Raw genomic sequence first — 22,138 nt, 5'->3', positions numbered from 1 at the left:
TCATACTTCGCTTGTCTAGCCGTTAAGCCCTTCGTTAAACGATGATGTGGCATGCCTTTGCCCCCACCAAAAAAATTAAAATTAATCAAAAATCTTTTTTTTTATTACTAAAAACGTGAGTGTGTGTCTATATATATATATATATATAACAAATGATATTATCTACACCAAAGGTAGGGGGTGGATCAAGCTTCACAATGGGCTAGCAATAATGTGGTTCAAATTCACATTTTATGAGAGTCGAACCTAAGACCTCTCCCTTACAATTGAAGAGAAATACCTCCATCCCCACCCTTGCAACCTCCTGCACATCATCCCCTCAGTCGCGGTATTGAAAATGTTGTAGCCGAGTCTTGTGTACGAGTCTAATGCGGGTATGAATTGATTAAAATTGGGGATTTGGTTTGGTAATGGGTGTCCGTTGGTACATCAATTGGGTCATTAATTGGGTGTCCGTCGGTACATCAATTACAAACCCTATCACAAAAAGTAGAGTGTGGACCAAATGATATTAAAATGGACTCTACTTCTCTATAACTGCAAGCAACTGCTAATCAATATTCCCCATAAGAAAAATTCCAATGGCAACTTTACAAGTTACATATTATGATCAAAATGCATTGGCTTCAGTTTCTGCACGCACCAAGCTAGCATACACACCATTAAGGTGAGAGGCCATAAGTGTCTCATGGCTCCCATATTCAGTGATGGCACCGTTGCTCATAACCGCTATCATATCAGCCTCTCGAATCGTTGAAAGCCGGTGAGCCACTATGATGGTTGTAGCCTGTTTGCTGATCTTCCTAAGAGCATCTTGTATGTGTCTCTCCGATTCCAAATCCAGTGCACTACTTGCTTCGTCTAGAAGCAGTACCTTTGATTTCTTCAGTATTGCCCTTGCTATGGCAATCCTTTGCTTCTGCCCCCCGGATAGCTGGGCTCCACTCTCACCAACCTATAGATGAAAGGAAAGAGAAAGCAATTATGGTGATATATATGCATCGTACGATCTAGAAATTCTATGTGCATAACGTCTATTCTTTAATACGTTTTGTTCAAAATATATGGATAATATGCCTGTAAACATTTTGTTGGCGATAATGATATCAACACGTTATCAATGACATATTGACAGTTTGTTCTTTGATGATAAAGAACGAACGTTTGTTCTATATCCGGACTATAGAGTACAGAGTTATACCTGAGTTTCGTAGCCTTGAGGGAGGCTACTAATGAACTCGTGAATATAAGCTTCCCTTGCAGCTTCTTCAATTTCAACCCGTGAAGCACTAGGGTTTCCAAAAGCAATATTTTCTCTTATAGTGCCTGCAAACAATGTAGGCTCTTGACCCACTAGAGCTATTTGCCTTCTCAGCCACTTCGGATTTATCTCCCTCAAATCCACCCCTACCATCATCACCTTCCCTTGAATTGGATCATAAAACCTCTGTATTAACCATATCACTGTAGATTTCCCGGACCCGCTTCCACCCACCAGTGCCACTGTGCTACGGCATTTGACCTTCAAGCCAAAGTTACTCAACACGTTCACATCTGGCCTAGAAGGGTAAGCAAATGTCACCATTTTGAACTGAATATCCCATGGTTTCGACCGGTCAAGCTTCCTTTCTTTTTCTCTGCTGCAGCTGATTAATGGCTTGCGAGTAATGATATTGAAAACTGCTGGAATTGCTGTTGCAGCCATGGATGTGTCTGGTGCAAGACCGGCTAATTGGCCAACAGAAAACGAACTCAAAACGAGGATGAGAAAAATTTTGTAGACATCGCCGAAGCTTGCTTTGCCTTCTTTCACAAGGTAACCACCAAACCAAAGAGTTAAGGTGTATGCTCCATACATAGCACCTTCAGAAAAGCCTAGTGTTAGGCCCATGATTTGTGACCTTTTAACTGATTTCCTCTTTGGCCCCGATAAAGCTCTTTCAAAGGACTTAACCAACTGTTGCTGAGCAGAAAATGTTGTGACTGTCCTTATGTTTGAAACTGCACCGGCTGCAATGTTGCTCGCTTTCGCATAAGCATCGTTGTCGAGTTTTGGCCCTAAATTTATGATCAAGCTCAAGTAACTTGCACCAAGGGTCAAAGGAGCGAGAGCAGCAGCCAAAAGAGTTAGCCACTTATCAAGCCAAAAGCACAAACCAAGTCCCACGATACCTGAACTCAAACCCATCAACAATACTGATAATCGATCGACATGGACCGAACGAAAACTGACAGAATCAATCGAGAGCCTCGAGACCAGAACTGCTTTCGAATTTTTTTCGCAGTCAAACCAACCAGGCTCTTGTTTTAATATCGAACGAAACAGGAGGTTTCGCACTCGCATTGTAAGTTTTGTTCCCGCCCAGCCACACAAGCCTTGTTGTCCTGTCATAAAGAGTATGTTCCCAATGCCAAGCCCAACAAGTGCTAAACAAAGAGGCTCAACTTTTTTCTTGATTTTCGATGGGTCTTTATCGAAATATATTTCGAGGGCTAGGCCTAGAACAAAAGGAAAGAGCGACAAAATTGCACCTACATTCATACCCAAAAGAAACCCTACTAAGAGCATTGGCACCTCTGGTCTTTGCAACAACCATATATCCGAAAGTTGAACCTTTTTCGGTTTTAGTTTCTGGACATCTTCCTCCTCTACTTGATTTTTCTCTTGAGCAAATTGCGATCTTGAAAAATCATGCATATCCACGGCTGAAAACTGAGTGACTTTCTGAGTTTCATTTTGTTTCAACAAAGGTTTTGTTACTCCATCAGCAGCAAGCTCAACGAGGCTATAGTAGGCACCGGCTTTTTCCATGAGCTGGCGGTGATTACCAATCTCAACAACAAAGCCAGAGTCAAGAACAACGATGGTGTGAGAATTTCTTACTGTTGATAGCCTGTGAGCAATTACAATCGCTGTTCGTCCAGAGGAGATCTTGTCAATAGCCTTTTGGACTGCAGCCTCTGATTCAGGGTCTAAGGCACTGGTAGGTTCATCCAAGAGAAGGATTCTAGGGTCCTTGATCATCGCTCGAGCCAATGCGATTCTTTGCTTCTGACCCCCTGATAGCAGTGTTCCTTTGTCTCCAACCTGCCAAATGTGACAATGAAATAAGCACTGGACCATGAATACCTATGCATCTATGTATTTACATGTGTATGTGCATGTGTGCGTTGTGTAAATGTTCTCTTGCCAGAGAAGCGAGGATATGTGCTTCCAACTGTCAATCTGGCCACAGATTAGGTGAATTCTTGTTTGATTGCGTGGTCCAGATTCACAGTTGAAAACATACATGCTAGATACCTCGCAAAAGAACATTTCTGTTCATATGCTAACACTACCAAGAGAACATTAAGAATATTTTTGTTGTTGAACCTGAGTTTCATAGCCTTGTGGAAGGTCAGAAATGAAGCTGTTGGCATTAGCAGCAATGCAGGCAGAAATTGCTTCCTTCTTGGTGGCATTCTCCTTCCCCATTAACACATTTTCTAGTATGCTTGTGGCAAAGAGCACCGGCTCCTGGCCGACCATACCTATCTGATCTCTCAGCCACTTCACCTGCAGCGTCCTTAAATCATAACCGTCTAATGTGATTGTACCTATCGAAACAAACATTCAAAAACCAAATCAGAGAAGGAACTAGAGTTAGTCCATTTTATAATAAGTTGGTTTTTTTTTTTTTTTTTTTTTTTTGATATTGTTAAACGGTAAGATTATGATACCTTGGTTAGGGTCATAGAACCTCTCTATAAGAGCGAAAATGGTGGACTTTCCACCTCCGCTAGTGCCAACGAGTGCTAGTGTCTTAGAAGATGGGATAACCAGATTAAGGGAATGAAGAATCGGAGCATTCAAACGGGACGGGTATGAAAAAGAAACGTCTTTAAATTCAATACTTCCTCGAGCACTCGGCAGGGTCCTGCCTACTGAGCTGTAGGGGTCTATCTCTGGAACTCTATCTATAATTTCAAACACCCGACCTGCTGCTACTGTGCCTTGTGCAAACTGAGCAAAGTATGAAAGGGACAACGCCAAGCCCCTGCGATAATTTAGCCACATGTAAATGCGTCATTCAAATTGAAAAGAAAAAGACTTCCTGCACAGAAAATCTCTCCCCCAAAATTTTGAGAATTCTTTATACCTTCCCCCAACATTGACACCAAAGAAACAAGCAATGGCGGCACCTCCAGTGATCTCTTCCTTAGCAACCAAAACACTACCATACCAGAAAGCCAATGCCCATGTTGAATACGAAACCAAATAGATAACTCCCACTCCAGCACCCTTAGCAAAGCCGATCCTTGCTCCAAAAGGCACCAACTTGTTCAATAAATCCGTGTATTTTTCAGCCAGGTGATCCTCCGCAACAAAGGAAAGCACAGTTCTGATTGAACTGATCGCTTGCTCGGCTACACTACCAGCTTTCCGGTAAGAAACCTGTGACAAATGGACCAGAAAAGATTCAGAAAAATGCTTATTATGTGCTGAGGAAATTTAAGTTTGAGCCAACATAAACAGCGCTGTAAGGGATACCTCTTCTTTCGTAGTGAGGCCAACATAAACCGCCTTGTAAGCGATACCACAGAACATCATCAACGGTATGACTGAAAGGACTACTAGAGAGATCTTCCATGACCTCAGAAATCCAACTGTGTATCCGCATATGAAAGTACATATGTGGTGAACGAAATGCGCCATCTGCAATCATATACAAAGTTCAAAAATCCCAAAATTTATGAAATCCTAATCATCGCGTAATCATAAAAATTAGTTAAAGGGAAACTTATGCAAAGCAAACAGCAAGCAAACCTTCTCCCCCATAACTTCTTGGATTTGAGCAACATCACTAGAAATTCCATGCATAATGTCCCCCGCCGCGATGTCTGTATCAAAAAAGCTAATGTCCTGCCGTAGAACTGCTTTTAGATATTCTCTTCTTATTCTTTGAGCAGATCTCTCCCCCACCATTCTCCAGCAAGTAATCTCTGCATTAGTGACGCAAAATACTTTTGGTGTCAAATATTTGTACCACAAAAAAGAAGAAAATATATAATTTAAAAGGACACAGAGGAACATCCTGATGTATGTACATCTTACCCATGTATGCTCCAACTACAACTATTGATGCTAGTCCAGCCATATACAGGCATATCTGAAATCAAATTGAAAAGAAAATGAGCTTCCATTGTTAATCTAACCAAAACAAACTTCATCGGAAGTTTTGTGTTCGAATTCCAATATCGCTTGTATCAGGCAAAAAAGTATACAATTGCTCAAAATGTTTCTTTTTCTTTTCAAAAGACCAGCTAAAAAGAATTTTTTTACTAAACATAGAAATTAAAAGGGATCTTTTGATACAATCGTCTCAGTTTTGAATTTTCTAATTCAAACATCCATGCCTTTTTACTTTTAGTGATTTGATTAAACTTTTTTTTTTTGTCATAATTTTGGTGCTATATACACATTATATTGTATCAAATTTTCTATAATCTAGCATTTTGATTATACTCTCCTTCGTTAAAGATAATTGTAAATAAAAAGGTTGGTTAGATTCAATTTATTTTCACAATAATGCTACAATTTAGCAATAATTATCTACGATTTAAGATATTTTCTTTCCAAAATAGTTTAAAATATTTTTAAATCCCCCAAAATCAAACGTACTGAAATAAGTTTTTCTTTTAGTGCGTTAAAAAAAAAATAGGATTGAGAATAATATAAACAGTACCAATACACAATGTGTACAAAATAAAATGTACCAAAATAAAAATAATGTATCAATATTAACAATATGTATCAAATCAAATGTACCAAAATTGCAAATAAATGTACCAATTAATGATTTTTGTAGATTCAAACGTATCTTAGATAATATATACATAATGTATTGTACCTAATAATAAATCATCAACAACTATACTTAAAAAAACAGCAAAAGAAATATATTTCACAAAAAAATTGAAAAAATTACATGGAGTATTTATGTTGATCACCAACAATTTGAAAAAGAAAAAACCATTTGGAAAAAGAAAAAATATTAAATGTTTGCATAACAAAAAAAAAAAAAACTGTGATCGAAAAAACATATTTGGAAGAAGATAAATATAGTTTAATTACTAATATTTCCACTAAATAAGAAAAGTGCATCATGAAATGATAAATTCAAAAATTATTTTAATTTTAAAAAATAGAGGTGACTATTGATCAAAGCACTTTAATCAAATTTAAAAAGATACAGATGTTTAATCTAAATGATATAGAAAAAATATAGGAATTCTAATTATCCCAAATTAAAACATGTAGGAGTTTTTTCGGTATACCGTTTCGATATCATTCATCATCTGATTCTTGTCAGCGTACGTTGATTCAATAGCAATCTTGTTCACAAACTGTCCAAAAAGATAAGAGTACCAAGGAAGAGACCCTCCATTAATAAGAGCACCAATGCATCCCAAAAACACAAGAACCATATCCCACTTTGTTGAATACTTGAACAAGCTAAGCAACCCTACTTGCTTTGGTGGCACCTCATCTTCTTCATCCTCCTCTTCCTCATCGTAACCCCAACCTTGATCACTATCAGCACATCCATCAACGCTGTCAGTAATTGTGGCTAGAGACTGTTGATTGCCTGGCATGATCATCATAACTATGACGATGATGATCATGTCCCACATGTGACAACTCGTGACCATAGTCATCATGTCCTATAATTTTCGCTTGTACCACGATGGCCATGATTGTAAAAATGACCATCGGGGTCATGACCTGAAATTATGTGACATCCTAGGACCCGAAACTTCGGATGCGTCATCTTCATTCTGGATATGCTGTTTGATCATAGTTGATCAGACTAAGCACATCTGTTCTAGCCAATGAACCACTTCCACTGTAATTTCCACTTCCCAACTCCTTTATTTTTTCCAACCTTGGGGACTTTTTATTTTGTGTAGCATAGCTACTCTTTGCAAAAACTAAAGAACTCTCACTATTATTACTCAAATTAATGTTGCTATTCCCATTATTATCCCTTGGAGAAGCAACATAGCTTTGAAGCTCAAGTCTGCCATCAAGGACAGAATTGTAATTTGGGTTATTAATGGCAGCGCTTCTACTGGTTCTTGAGAGGTAGTAGTGATTGGCGGAGCGGCGAACTATGTGGGCTTCAGAGGTTGTGCTGGTCGTGGCCCATGGGCTCAAAGCTGAGCCCAAATTGCGAGTGTCGCTCCACCCTCTGGGCTCAAACTGCCATGAAATCTCCCCCTGCCACGACACGTCATTGTCCGCTGCAAATGGGGTTGTAGGGGGCGTGGTATGGTGGGACCTCCGGCTGCCGGGGGTTCGGTTTTGGGTGGACCGGGAGTTGGTGCTGATCGGGGTGAGGGAGCGGGAGCCATAGCGAGAGCTGACAGGCGTGGGGTGGCGTGGCAGGGGGCTAGAGGAGGATTGTTCAAATTCGAAGGAGGTGTCTATGCCGTCCATGATTAGTGGAGTGTTTGGCGAGAGGGAAAAATTATGCGAGAAAGTGAGGGAAAATGGGAGGAAAAAGAGTTGCCAATTGGAGGAGTTGGAGAGGAGGAAAGGGGGTATCTCCCTTCTCAATTGCACTTGTAAATAAAAGTGCACATTGTCTTGTGCATTGAAGGTCACATGTTTGAGACCCCTCTTCTTTAATATTGCTCTTCTCAAAAACTTTGGACCATCAAGTTGGCTAATTAAATTATATGATGAGAACTGAATTCAAATCCTCCTCCCTTCTCTCTCTAATCGTTACTGATTTCTGTAGTTTTAATTTATTTAAGTAATAATTTAGGGAGTTGAACAATTTGTGTGTTACATATGCAGGAATAAAGTTGTGAAAATTAAATCGAACAAGCACTGTTGTCGTACTTAGATAGTATCTGCTATGTAACATGCATCATCTACTGTGTCATCAAGCATGCAGGCCAGAAGAAAATACAGGCCGGCTGATATGTTGAGGACGATGAATGTAGTGACTAAAATATTCAAACAAATAAAAAAATCACAAACAAGTTTATTATAACTTCTTTTTAATAAAAATATAGTTTTGAAGGAATGAGATTTGTAGTTTAGTTGTTTAAGAGCATTCATTTTTTATTGACGAGAGACTTTATGAAATGAGTTCATCATGACCCCAACCTCCCAAGGCCTTGTATTCGTGTTTTAAAATATCATGATGGCGGTGAATACGTTCCAAATAAGTTATTTTACAATTGATGTATTGAGTTTAATTCACCATCCTCCATATGTCTTGAAGTACTGTTTTGAAGAACGAAACACATATAAAACAATTGTTAAGGCACGCGATTGGTGTTTCGCTATCGTATCTAATTTGTTTCCTTATAAGTGTTTTTTACCGACATTCAATTGTTTGAGAAGTAGTAAACTAATAAAGTATAAAATGGAAGAATGGATTTTGTATCATTCTTTGTATTCATCTAAGAAAGAGGAAGAGAAATGGTAAACCCTAATAAATGGTATTTCTTCTTTCCCACGTAATCACACCCTATTTGTAACAAGGTTTCTCCAAATGTCATTAGCTCATGATTTACAATTTTTTATTTCCATTAATCGTCCTTTTCTGATTAAAGCTCACAACTATATTTTTATTTTTTTATAATAAATTTACACTAATAATTACTAGTCAACGTATCTAGCTTTCCAAATTAAGTTCATTCCATACTAAAAACTCCAAAGTAAGTCTACATCAGAATAATCAAGTCATGTATACCTTATTTTAAAATAGAAACAAAAAGAAACTTCAAAAAGTAGAGAAATGATAACCCCACCCAACTTTTTTTTTTCTTTTGTTTTTTTTTTTGCCCTACCTAGTAGCACTCCTAATTAATCTCGTTTGTCGTTTCCCTTTAATTTATTCAACGTAATGACTAGAAATTGTAGAAGGGCCTGCAGAATAAGAAAAATGAAGACCCATTATAATTTTCTTAAGTCATTTAAATATCTAAAACTTGTTGCAGTAGCAATAGTCTCCCTGCATAGAAAGTGGCTCTTTACAACAATGATGGCAAAGATTTAAGACTTTGCATGACGGTATGAATTCAAACTCTGTCTATGGCTACAAAACAAAAAAAAAAATTGTCCCTGCTTGGTCAAAAATTGACGGGAGAGATGAGAACACCACAAAAATTGTGGTACTTGGAAGCTATTATTCCGCCTGATCATAACACACCTTAAAACTGTCAACAATGTAATGTTGATTCTAACACAAGTTGAAACATACATCATCACACAAAGGCTATCCACATGAACAAGAAAAAGAATGCCTCTTGACTACCAAAATCACGATTACATTACGCCAATCATCGATCGACTCATTGTTCAATAGAATATAGTCATATACAACCATATTTCCAAGACAACTACGTATATAGCTAACTAAATGACCAAGCCTCCGTGAATTGAATCCAACATATACATAACGCCACCGTAGACTTTATATAGACGGCTGAGTCGCACCTACTCACTCGTTCGTATCATATAATGCGATCATCCCTTTACTCTACCTTGAAAATGAGACAAGCACTTGCTATGTGGTTTTGTCCAAGTGGTAATTACCTCAGCTTTGAGTCGCTTCCCTTGCTTCGGAATGATGAGAGTGAGAAGAATGACCGTGGAGCTGTAACATAGAACCGTGAGTATACCACTATCAGAAAGATTCAAGGGAAATGCCATAAACAATCGTAAGCTGTGCAATCCAAAATGACACACAAAATTTGATAGCCCATTCCAACTAGTGAACTGAAGCTGTCAATGATTAAACGATTTCTGAGTTCTTAACAGCTTCAGGTTCATCTGCCAAAGCAGGGGCCACTACACCAGAAATTTGTTTCCTCAGTTAAGACAACAAAGTTCAGTGTACAACCGGAGATATACAGGGATGAACCTCGAACTGAGTAAACTAATTGTTGCCTTACTACCAAGAAAAGTAAAAGAAATGAGAATAAGTTCATAGAGAATCACCTTTCAACGAGCTTCCTGATAAATGATCCTCCCTCAGTTTAAAGTTCATTGGAGGTGCCGGGATAGAGGTTCGTAATGCTTGAACTGCATAGAGTAGTCAATTTGAAAATCAGCTCTACTTCTTTTCTAAAAGGATATAAATGAAATAAGAAAACTTATTTTAAAAGAAAACAATTCACCAAGTTTTGATAAAAAAAAAAAAACAGAAATCAAACAGGACAATTTGTTTGAATTGATGCCCTAAGATTTGCAAACTAGCTGTTTCATATGATTCTAAGGTTAATTTTTCAATCCAAAAATTTTAAACTGAAATGGTCATTGAAATTTTCAGTGGGCTTTCTGTTTAACCAGTACAATCCAAAGAAGGCCCATCCAATAACTACGCATACACTTGAAACAGCCATATAGAAAGTTAGCTGGGCATGGAAGGGCAGTTGTTGGGTTGATTAAGGGTTCCTAGAGCTGTTCAAGGATCATTAGGAAACCGTGGTAGCTTTCAGCCACTCTGGCTTTCTAAACCTAAGAAGAAAATGGTTGGGACTCAAATACTCCAGCATACAACAAGCTCTCAGTCACGGGAGTTACATGAAGAGAACCTCAATTGGGAACATATATAGGTTATATAAATGAAGGTCATTGGAAGATATCCGTTAGTTACCCTGTTCATTGAACTCGCTTTCATTGAAGCTGTCATCAGGACCCTGCGTGAATCCCATTCTTGACTTCCTAAAATCTTCTGATAATCGGTTCGCAGAATCTCGTCCATCTTCTGGATCATCATCTCCTTCAGAAGTCGTAGCAGAGATCCAATCACTCATATTATCTGTCCCACGACTTTTTCTTCCAAACTTCAATAACCGTTTAAATCCTTTTGTCGTATCCTTCCGTGACTGGTTTTGAGATGAATTGGTAGCAAGGATGGGTTTCTGAGCACTTCCCCATTTCTTTCTCATCCGAGCTGCATCAACATCTATTTGGGTAAGACCATGAGGATTCCACGAAGCAGGGCTCCCGATTGGGGAGTCTACAGAGGCATCAACATCTGAGGCCTCGTGAGGGTAAGAAAAGGGATGATGCATGTGCAAGTTCCATGACATGGGGCTTTCCCCAGGTGAGTCTGGTAGAGACCCCAAAGTGTGAAATGTTGAGGGCACGGCCGCAGGCAACTCAGCCACTGAAGCAGGGTCCACTTGAGAAAGAGATCTTACGGAATCAACATTATCAGACCTTTCAGAATCCTGGCTCGGTCTTGGTTTCCCATTATCCATATCCATATCAACACCATCTTCAACTGCCATATCCACATCAACACCATTTTCAAGCTCTTCTCTTCTTCTTCTTCCTTGGCCGTGTCAACTGAATCTTCTCCCTCAACTTCTTCTTCATTTGTTAAGGTCTCAGAAGAAATGAATCCTTTCAGCTTGGAGAAACTAACTCCAGAACCCCCGCCTATGCCATTACCCTTCCTAAGAAATGACTTCGACTCCACATATTTTGTAAACTTGTCAAAGGGATCCTGCTCGGTTTGCTCTTCATCAAATGGCAACAAGACAATCCCATCAGAGTTTAGAGAAGATAAGTTGTTCTGTTCTACAGGATTTGCGGAGCTTTTCCTCAAGGAATGAAAATGTCGTGGCTTCTCTTCCTTGGCCATTATCTCTTCATTAATGCTCCTGCTGCGGGAATAGCTTTTGACCTGTGAACGAGCAGGTATTTTGCTAACAGCTGGTTTGCTAACTCCAGAAGAGGGCTTTGTGTTTTCTTTCCTGAGATCAGTAAAGTTGGGAACTGACTGTGCTAGAGGATTTTCTAACTCTGGTCTTCGCCTCCCTGAACTAAGGTTGGAAACTTTGCCTGATGACCGTGGAGCTGGTGCAACTGGTGTCCAGGGGGTGGAAGAAGGCAAATTTCTATTGGCAAAAAGCTTTTTATTTTGAATGCTTCTAGAAGCACCGTCTCCTAAAGATGCCTCGTTAGAGAACCTATCTTCTCCGTACAATTTTTGGCCTGGAAATTCAGAGAGATCCTCATCCTTCTCCCAACGAATTGAATCTATTGGCTGTAGTCAAAACAGAAAACTATCATCCTAAGATACAAATACCAATCAGCAACAAAAATATCTTTAAAGATTTGGGCAGAAAAATGAAAATGGGGAAAATCCAACCTTCCAGTCATCAATTTTACAGCTAAATTCATGATCACTTAAACTGAATCAGTACCTGCTCCCACTTCATAGTAGATCGAAAATTGAATGATCTCAGTTTGTCGGCGCGCCTACGAGCACTAGATACTGAATCTTGACTGTCTGCTGACCCTGAAAACTTGGCTTTTAACTCCGCCTTACTTTTCTCAAGGCTATCTTCCATGGCCTTCAACTTGGCTTCCTTCTCTTCTCTTTTAGAACCCCACTCTTCTCTCAGTTTAGCATCTCTTTTTTGCATGTACCTCTCATAGAATTTTCCTTTAGAATCAAGAGAGAAACCAGGCTCTGAAAAATTCTGCCTCAGAGTATCACCGTAATCTTGGATACCGGCTATCTTCATTGGTGGAGTGGTGTTGAAATTTGCCACATCACCAGAACTACCCATTGGTTCCAACACTGTGTTAGCCGCAGAAAATTCTGCAGGAGCAATCTCCTCTGCTGCTGGTTTTCTGGTTTGTGAACGTACTGCCTGTTCCTTCTTTGCATCCATGGGTTTGCTTCTTCGAGCAGAACTAGACTGATCCCCAGGAATCCGAAGCTTGTGCTCTGCAAAAAGCTTTTCAAGCTCATTCGCCTTCATTTTGAGCTCATCATTGAGCTCTTGATTTCCCTTGGTCTGTCTTACTCTCTGAACCTGCTCGACTGGCGTTGTTGGTATTGCATCAAAGCTCTTTTGATTCATTGAAACTTTGTCACCTGTAAAATCCAACTTTCTTTCTTGACCACTATTGCTTTCATCTCTCCTTCCCTGTGGCTTCTTAATTTGTTCGCGACTGGCAGAAACTGGTTTCTGGAATCTCATTTTCTGAGCTCCAGAATCTTCCACTCTAATGTGTTGCTTATCAGATGATGTGCGGTCAACTTTACCCACCTCCTCAACTTCTCCAGAAAAAGATCTAAACAGAGGCTGCGGAGGAAGTTGATCACCCTCAACAACTTTGAGCTGTGCTGAAGAAGCTTCTTCAAATTTTCGTTCAACACCACCCTCAAACTGCCCTGAGAAAGATCGGGAATGACCCTGGTAACCCCTAGGACGTAACTGAGTCATTGGCTGAACACTCGGTCTAGAATCCTCTACCCTATTCCCAAATCCACCACCAGAGATTGCACCCCCAACCAGGTTCTTCCCTCCAACAACCTCTGTCTGACCTGAAAAACCTTTGGACTGTGTCTCAGAACCTGATTGATCCTTAAACCCACCGCTTCTTTCTTCGCTACCCGAAGAAATCCCTTGATCACTTAACCCAACCTGCTCCGTTCTTCCACTAGAAGTCCTGGATTGACTCTGAGAACCCACTTGCTCCTTCTTCGCCTTTGAACCCACCTCCTCCTTTCCTACAACCACCCCAACCCGTGTCTGCCCCTCAGCTTCATCTTTCAGCTCAACATCACCAACTCTACCAGAAGCACTCCTTCCCTCAACCTTACAAAAATCTGTCAAGCCAGTTGACCCCTTCTGGTCCTTATCCTCGGTCACACCAGATATTGTACTCGTCACCGCCTTTGTCTGAGAAAATGAATGAGAAGCAGAGGAAGCGGACGATGGTGTGCACAAAGGGTTCTCTGTTTCTTTCTTCTCCCCACTCAAATCGATGCTCATATCACTGGCACCACTCCATCTTCGTAACACAGCCTTCTCCGCAACAGCAGGCACAGACGACACGTCAGAGGAGAGCCTTTTGAGATCCCCAGGTTTGGGAGATGGCACGTCAGAGGATAGCCTTCTGAGCTCCCCAGGTTTGGCAACAACCGGCTTTCCACCACTGCCACCGCCGGAACTCTCCTTCTGTTTATTCTCAAAGAGGCTGATACGATCCTGGACGCTCAGCCGCCTCCCGGGTTGAATCACGCCCAAAGGAGTCGTTGACTCGGTCTGGGATTCATCCTTCTTCTCCACCTTGGCCTTGCCTTCCTCGTTGTCGTTCTCAGTTACGTTGTTACGTTGTGTAGGGAAGTTGGCGTTGAGGGACTTGGGTTGTTGACACGTGGAGGGCTTTGATGGCTCGTCTAGTTGCTCCTGCCTATTTTGGGCTTGGTTGTTGGGCCCAGATGTGTCTTCAGTGGGATCATCAATGGACATGTCAGACTCGCATGAGGATCTGACAGCTATGTCGTCCACACTTGGCTTCCATGGGGAGATCAGGTCGTATCTTCTTTGGCACAGTGAGATAAATTTGCTGCAAGCTTCGCTGCACAGATTTCATAAAATAAATAACTTATAATTATATAGAACAATGTATTTTTATATACAGATATAAAATTACAGAATTTAAATTATAATATTTTTATTTAGGTGAGAAGTACAAGGGAGTTGAGATTTAACAAAAATGGAAAAGACCATTGCACCTGCCATATTGTGACAGGCTGCTTTACTAGTTTCCTAAGTTCTATCAACCTTTTTTTTCCTTAATATGCGGGCCATTTCCCATTTGGCAACTACTATAACACATATGGGTTTAATAAGCATTTCAAAGTGGGCCCAAATGGCCCGCTTAATGTAGCTGGGCCCCACTCAATGTGCTTCACATGACCAACATACACAGAAGAAACCTAAGTCTTCGAAAGATTATTAAATGCAAATCAAGTTGGCACTACAGAATTAAAAGTTGAACAACAAATAATAATAAATAAATAAAACAATTGTTCAACGAAAATCCTTGTCATACAATGAAAGATATGAAGGAATTTCCTATTCCACCAGCAATTTCCTATCTTAATCATTTAAAAAGTCAGGTGGCATGCTTCAATCAGGCCACTCAGTTAAACCCTTTCCATTGAGGGTTGCTATTTTCAAGTTTCTTGAAACTCCCAAGGGTTGTGATAGCACATTGCTTTCAGAATAATGCATCCGCTTATGATTGCGGAACCTGGATTTAACTATCGACATTGACAGAAGTTAGTCCTATGGTACTAGTGGAAAAAGTAGACTAAAAATCGGCACATTAGAAAATAAGAGAACGGTCATATACCATAAGGAACTTCACGGTCAAACCATCTTATTCATTTTTAAGTTTCAAGATAACTTCCTCCAGATTTATACTCCGGTTTTGCGTTTGTCACCAATTAAATCAGATGAACTCATCACTAGTACCAAGATGCAGCAACAGTTCACACCACAAAGGCGAGGTTTGATGATGCACACGTGCAGACATGGAGGTAAGAGCATATGCAGTGACAGGATGCGCGCGCGCGCACACAGAGGAAGAGATATGGAAGGGGAATGGGCAATTAAATAGGACCCTTTTTTCACCTTTGGAGAGGGTGTGTTTGAGATAATAATTAGAACAAACTTGAGGAAGCAGCAAACAGAGAGGATTTCGAGAATCTTACTTTAAGCGATGGGCACCAAATTGATCTGCAAAGTGTTGTAGTTCATAGACTGTATCTGGGTTGAAACCAGCAGCAGATGCACGAGCACAAGCTGTGGTTAAATCCTGCCTAACTGCAACAAGTCGTACATCAATAGCCCTCAAAAGCTCCTTCCTGTTCAAATTGCATTGAGAGAATTAAAAATGAGACATCAGTTTTGGGAGGGGGAAGGGGTTGGGATGCTTTAAAATGAAAATGATATTAGATTATTTACTGTCATCGGTAATGATCATGGCAGAGCTATGGCGAACTGTTCAAATTAACATGTGCAATCAACTCCGGCCTTTATCTTTAACTGCTAATTTCACCCAGTAATTTGTGCTTTAATACAGATATTATGACTCTTTCCATTTTACTTTTTGCCAAACAACAATTCAATATTTCGCATCGAATATACATTCCTAAACATCCCAAACCACAATAACTTCATATAAAAGAGGTTCCATAAACACATCTCATGGTAATGACCAAATTGTTATCGCCACCAACAGATCAACGTCTTAAATAAACTACAACAAAAAATTATTCCCACTTCTGGTTTCAGAGTTCCAATACAAAGAAAAGTGCAAAATGAGGACAGCCTAATGAGTTCAAATATTCTCCTATTGCTGCAAGTTCATTATAGTTCTTCCATAACTTAAACTCTGACCAAATTAATGAATACAAAATTTATTGCAATTTAAGGCAACATTAAGTAAATTATTAAAGAATTTAAAATTTAACAGAGCTTACTTTGTTGCATCTGCTGCTGCTGTGGTACCTGTTCCATCCCCACCTTAGCAAGTAATCCAAAAGTTAGGTCAGAATTGTGATAAAATTCATGTTTTGATCAATATCCAGATTTGAATGAAACATAACTACTAAAAATAAAAGATTCAGATGTATAACGGCACAGGAAAAAAGATTTTAACATTCGGGGAAAATGAAACTAATCTTTTCGGCACTTCATTCATTACCAAGTTAATGAATTTAAATTGCAAAGTCAGATTAGCTGTACATGACCATTGCGAAAAGTTATACAATAACAATTATGATAACAGACTGAGTTCTTTAAACTGTTTCAGAAGATTATATTATCGCGTGTCTAATTGCTTAGTCATCTAAGTTCTGTCACATGGTAGAGGTACAATTACAGTTGTCGCAATGACACAGGGTTTTGAAAGAAATGTCTTCCTCTATACACACTCTAATTACATATCAAATAAATTGTTCAGACAACCTATAAACATGCACCTTGCATTTCATTGATCACCCACTGTACCGGTGCTATCCATAAGCCAGGCATAATCTCATCTCACTTCCTGCTATGCCAGGCAAGCTAGGAAAGATCCTGCTGGCCCAAGTTTACAGCACTCACATCCTAAAAGTCCTGGTACACCAGCAGACACCCAACCATTTTTCTTAATGAAAACAAACACCTAAGCATTTACGAGAAGATAAAATACCTAAGCATTTCCATCAGCAGATCTGTCTCTGCACTACCCAACTTCACGTTGGAAAATCTCTTCAACACAACAAAAATGATACTTCCTCACTGCATACCCCAATTTTTTAAGGATTACATGCCAACTTACAGGAATGGGACATTGAAACTTCCTGGAGAGAAAGGGACATCAAATCCATCTTACCCATAACACTCCCCTATTTCGAGTTTGGAACTTGAGCCAGACCATGAGTGACACAGAATGAATGCAAGAACAAGATAGGGTGGTGGCAATCTTCAAAGCCAAAAGAGGTAGAACACTGGAATTCACCATGGGGCTCTCTGAATTCATAACAAATAAATGGAAGAGATAACTATATGCATTTTATATAGAAGAATCTGATTACATAGGTTCCGATAAGCCTATTTATAGTAAACTAGTAATCCTGATTAGGAAAAAAATCAATAACGAACCCAGAATGGCATGGATGATTTGCTTATCTTGGTTCTGCTGACTTCGGACCTAGTACCTAGTTCATTAATCACATATTCAAGGGCCACCATATTTGGTTTATCATTTTCCAATAAAAGTTGGATTTCATCACGCATGGCAAGGACATGCTAAGTCCATATCCCCACTATCAAAGGGTGGGAACGCTAAGTCCATATCCCACCCTAAGAAAAAAGAATATTGTAATAGCATAAAAACCCAAGGATATTAATTTCTTAGCAACCATGTAACAGAAATTAAGGCACACATAACTTACACAGCATCTTAATCCTTTAATGGCCCTGCTTCTCATAACAAGGCCATGCTGTACGAAAACAATAAAGAGTTCTGGCGAGGATAATATTACTAAAGATGTCAATTAATCCACTAATAAAATATAAAAGCAAGTTACTGCAACTACATTCAAGCTACTAACAAAGGTTCGAAGCAGACAGCAATGAGACATCAAAGCCTAAAAAAAGTGAGAGAACAAAAATAAAGGGTTTCTTTGGTTGGTTTCTGTTCAGTAAAGTTGTATTGAAGCATAAATCAGTGTCAGCTGCATTCCTTGGAATGAGGACCAGAAAATTCCATGGTGTGATTATACGATGGAAAAAAAAAAGTTCAATAGTATGTGCATGTGTGTGTGCATTTCGGTCCCTTTTCCTATCTGGCTTGTAGAGATTGTGGAAGACAGTGTATAAGGATATGGATATAGAGCCTGATCCCGAAAATTATGAAGGCGTGATATACAAGTGCTTGTCGCTCTCCCTTTATACGTTTACTTATCTAAAGTACTTCTTTAATCTGACATATTCATAGCAAACAACACATCTGACCAAAATCATTTTCCATGAAAAAGAACCACAAACGAGATGGAAATCACATTCGGTGTAGTAGAAAATTTTTCATATATTTATCGCTTTAGACATTAGGCAGGAACTCCAAATAAAGTATGAAATAACATAGCATTTTTCTTAATGAACTTTCCTAGATGAAGAAACTAAGACAAACAAATGGTGAGACACTTCTGCATCATCAATCCTAAATTCTCTCCCGTTTCAACCACTTATAGAGATATATAAACACACACATTGCTCAAAAAAATATAGATATATACACACATATATATATACACAGAGACAGTTATAACAAAGAAAGTTCAATACAGTCAAAGTCCTCCAGTACTGAAGCAGATAAAATTAATTCCAACTTAGACAAGATGCCAGAAATTAAGTTTTGTTGCATTTAAACCAACTCAAGTTGAAGTACAATCAACAATGGAAAGTGATGTTAGTAGCAATGAACATACCTAATGCACCAGCATGTTGACCTCCCATCCCCTGATTTGGAAAAGTTTACAAGTTCAGTGAAAACAGAAAACGTCGTTTTGTTTAACATTACAGTTATTTAACAGATAAATGGCTATACCTGAGAGTATATTCTCCGTGCCGCCTCCAACTGGGACATCTCAGCATCAAATGTATTGACCAGTTCCAGCACCTCAGGTGTGCTAACGAACCGCACAAACCTGTTAACAATATCGGCTAATCAAGTTAAAGAAGCCTAAAGTATTACACATAAAAGGCCAACATGCTTTAAATAACTTTAAAAAATCCCGTTGGCAACCCAAATAACCTTTCAAGTGTTCCTTTTGTGAACCATGCCTCATCATATTTATGTTTGTCAACCTCAAGTTTAATCGACGGAACTGCAAGTGCAACCTGCTCTTCTACAACTTTTAAATGAGTCACAAATGGCTTGACTGAACCAGACGCAAGCTTCTCAGTGTTCCCATCACTATAAACAAACAATTCACATCTGCCAAAAAAAAAAAGGAAAAAAAAAAGAAATTGAACAATAATAATCTAAGTGGAATTATTAAAAGGCCATGAAAACATAAAGAGTCTATAGACGCGTGACACTCACCGTGAGTGCTTTGGTGACAATTGGAATACTGCATAATCAAGAGGAGTATCAGATTTCATTTTCCCCTTCACTCTAGTTCCTTTATCTCAAATGACCCTTCATATAACAGATGTAATTTTCAAGCCCCAATGGCCCAAGATCCTCACAGTTCTGATTAATTCATTCACAATGCATAATCTGAACCAAAAGAAGAACACGAAAGTTTTAGAAACTAACTACATCAGTTCTTGCAAGTCAGCATGATTGTGCAAGCTCACAAGCAACAAAAATTTGAAATTATTGACTTGACAATGAAACTTCTAATAATAGAATCAACTATGAGAACTCCACAGTTCACTAATCCGCATTCATAATCAACACGGGCTATTCCATACAAGGATATGCCCAAAGAAAGAAAGCACAACCCCAGTAGCTAAAACCTGCTACTTTTAGACCAAAACACTTACCAATTATAAACTACCAGATCTCAGTCCAGAAACTCTTGCCAAAAGCAAAATGCACCTAAAGTCTACCTCTTCGCACCAAATAGGGAAACCCCAAAACTTCAAATACAGAATCCAAACACTTCCCAGATCTGATTTCGGCAAATACCAAATTCAAATGCAAAACCATGATACAAAAATGCCCAATTGACCCACAAAAACAAATTCAAATGCGAAACCAAAACCGACGCAGCCCCATACAGATAAACCGACTTACCCACATTTAAATGCAGCTCAAAAGTGCATGCAACAAATGCACAATCCGAACCAATCGAACCCAAAATTTACACCCAAATGGGAAACGATCGTCCGAACAAGAAGCTTACCCGAGCAAGCTCAATCTCTCGGGAGATCTCAATTGCCGCAATCGGATCCTCTGATTTGCTCAAGCCGGTGCCCACATTTCACTGCCTCTCTCTCTCTCTCCTCTCTCTCTCTCTCTCTCTCTCTCTCTCTCTACAAGTTTATATGCGTCCTAGTCCTTCTGGGTCACTGGGATTAGCTTTTCTTTTTTCAAATTCCAATTGGGTTTTTCGATTTCAAACTAATATGTGGGCTTTTGAGAAAACCCTAATAAGCAGCAATGAAAATATGGTTTTTGCTTTTACTCATTCCTCTCAAATGTGCCTTTTCTTTGCCCCCCTTTTCTTTTTTCTTTTCCAATAGCTTTGCTTTGCGTTTGCTCTCTCTCTACACTCTCACCTGTTTGAAAATACACAGTAGAAAGAGAGGGAGGAGAGAGAGGAAGAGGGAGGAGAGAGAGTGTGCGTGTCTTTGTTTGGAGCCTCAGACAAAGTATTGGTTTTGTAAATTTGTCAAAAAAATAGAAAAAAAAAATGTTAACTAGGATTGAAAGACAGAGACTCGTTGGTGGTGCTGATGCAAAATTTACCGAAATGGACTTGACTGTGGTTTGACTCCAAATTACCACGTTTGCCATTCTTTTATATATTTTAAAGAAAATTGTAGTAATAGTTCTTCAACTTTAATTCAATTGGAGCAGTGTTCCTTCAATTTTAATTCAATTAGAGCAATGATCCCTTAACTTTATTTCATTGACCATTGGTCTCTTAATTCGTCAAAATGTGCAATTATAGTCCTTTTCGTCAACACTGTCAATAGTTCCGTTAAATTTAGTCACGTGCATTGCACATGAGACTGATTGTAGGGGCAATTAGGAAAACATAATATTTCTTGTAGGTTGAATACCCATCCCCAATTAAAACTTCCTCCATGCCCAGCCTCACATTCCTCAAATTCCCACCATGTATTGCAATAATCAACCTTTAGTGAAGGAAGACAACCGCAGAAACTAACCAGTTTTGTGCAAAATATCAGTGAATTTGAATCAAGTATGATGATGTGGTACAGAAACGCTTTACTGCACTGGTATAGACTGGTATAAAGGAGAAGGCATGGAGGAGCAGGCAGTTCACTTGAACTTTGAGGAAAATTGACGATTTGGAAGCCATTGCCGATGAGGAGAAGATATATTGTAACATTAACTAATTGAGGCCTTCTTGGTCCATGAACATCAAAAAATAAGCACCAATATCATCTATTTCAAAGTCTCTATGGTCTTCTCATCTTTGCAGAAGCTTGTGTCCCATAACTCTGACCCACAAATCCATGTAAATCTAGTCTTGCTTGGTTCCCCATCCCCTTGTATCGACTTCAACCCACGGGAAACGATGTTTCCTGAATTACCCCTACAATCAGTTTCATGTGTCATGCACGTGACTGTATTTAAAGGAATTATTGATTGAGATAACGAAAATGATCATAGATGCACATTTTGACAAGTTAGGAGACCAATGGTCATGGAAATAAAGTTGAGGGACCATTGCTTCAATTGGATTAAAGTTGAGGGACCATTGCTACAATTTTCTCTATATTTTATTTCAAATTTAAACTTGAACTCGATTTTTAGCTACGTTTTATCAACTTGATTTTGATCTCGCTTTACTTCATTAAACTCAAAAGTCACTAGTTTGCTCCTGGAACTCGATTTTGATCCCACTTTACTCCTTGAAACTCAATATCCACTTCACATTTTGCTTGTTTCTATGTATTATGTTAAATCACTGTTAAGTTTACTTATGTGGCATAATTAAGGCCTACTTAGACCAACTTCAATGGTTGGGGCTAAAACTTAAATTTTAGCCCATAAAATTTAGATTCTAACCCAGAAATATTTTTTTTTCTCCTTTAATAGTTTTGGCTTAAAATTTTAGCCCTAAAT

General features: G+C 39.1%; 2 protein-coding genes across 3 annotated transcripts; both read right to left on the bottom strand.

The window, feature by feature from the left end:
- Positions 1-393: 393 nt before the first annotated feature.
- On the bottom strand, positions 394-7,480 carry LOC103966869 (ABC transporter B family member 19-like). Its single transcript, XM_048564004.1, is given in 13 exon segments — positions 394-955; positions 1,202-3,088; positions 3,374-3,597; positions 3,721-4,037; positions 4,140-4,435; positions 4,532-4,696; positions 4,808-4,983; positions 5,096-5,150; positions 6,319-6,603; positions 6,605-6,715; positions 6,717-6,767; positions 6,769-6,834; positions 6,836-7,480. Coding segments are annotated over 13 exon segments (4,623 nt in total). The 3' UTR covers positions 394-610.
- A 1,804-nt stretch (positions 7,481-9,284) lies between these two features.
- On the bottom strand, positions 9,285-20,679 carry LOC103966870. 2 transcript variants are annotated; one of them, XM_048564016.1, is made up of 12 exons: positions 20,223-20,678; positions 19,415-19,591; positions 19,124-19,306; positions 18,917-19,016; positions 18,798-18,828; positions 16,305-16,347; positions 15,534-15,686; positions 12,220-14,392; positions 11,324-12,059; positions 10,659-11,291; positions 10,001-10,084; positions 9,285-9,656 (listed from the first exon to the last, which is right to left on the bottom strand). In XM_048564016.1, the coding sequence occupies exons 2-12, from the start codon at positions 19,471-19,473 to the stop codon at positions 9,592-9,594; spliced, it is 4,260 nt and encodes a 1,419-aa protein (XP_048419973.1). In that variant the 5' UTR covers positions 19,474-19,591; positions 20,223-20,678; the 3' UTR covers positions 9,285-9,591. The 2 variants fall into 2 exon arrangements, with proteins under 2 accessions (XP_048419973.1, XP_048419972.1); XM_048564015.1 differs by lacking the exons at positions 9,285-9,656; positions 10,001-10,084 and having other exon boundaries at positions 11,068-12,059; positions 20,114-20,679.
- Between the last annotated feature and the right edge of the window lie 1,459 nt (positions 20,680-22,138).

Source organism: the organism of the source record quoted next, unplaced genomic scaffold, assembly GCF_019419815.1.
Source record: "Pyrus x bretschneideri cultivar Hongxiangsu unplaced genomic scaffold, Pyrus_bretschneideri_v1 Contig37, whole genome shotgun sequence".
Lineage (NCBI taxonomy): Eukaryota > Viridiplantae > Streptophyta > Magnoliopsida > Rosales > Rosaceae > Pyrus > Pyrus x bretschneideri.
This window is presented reverse-complemented; position numbering and strand designations above follow the sequence as displayed.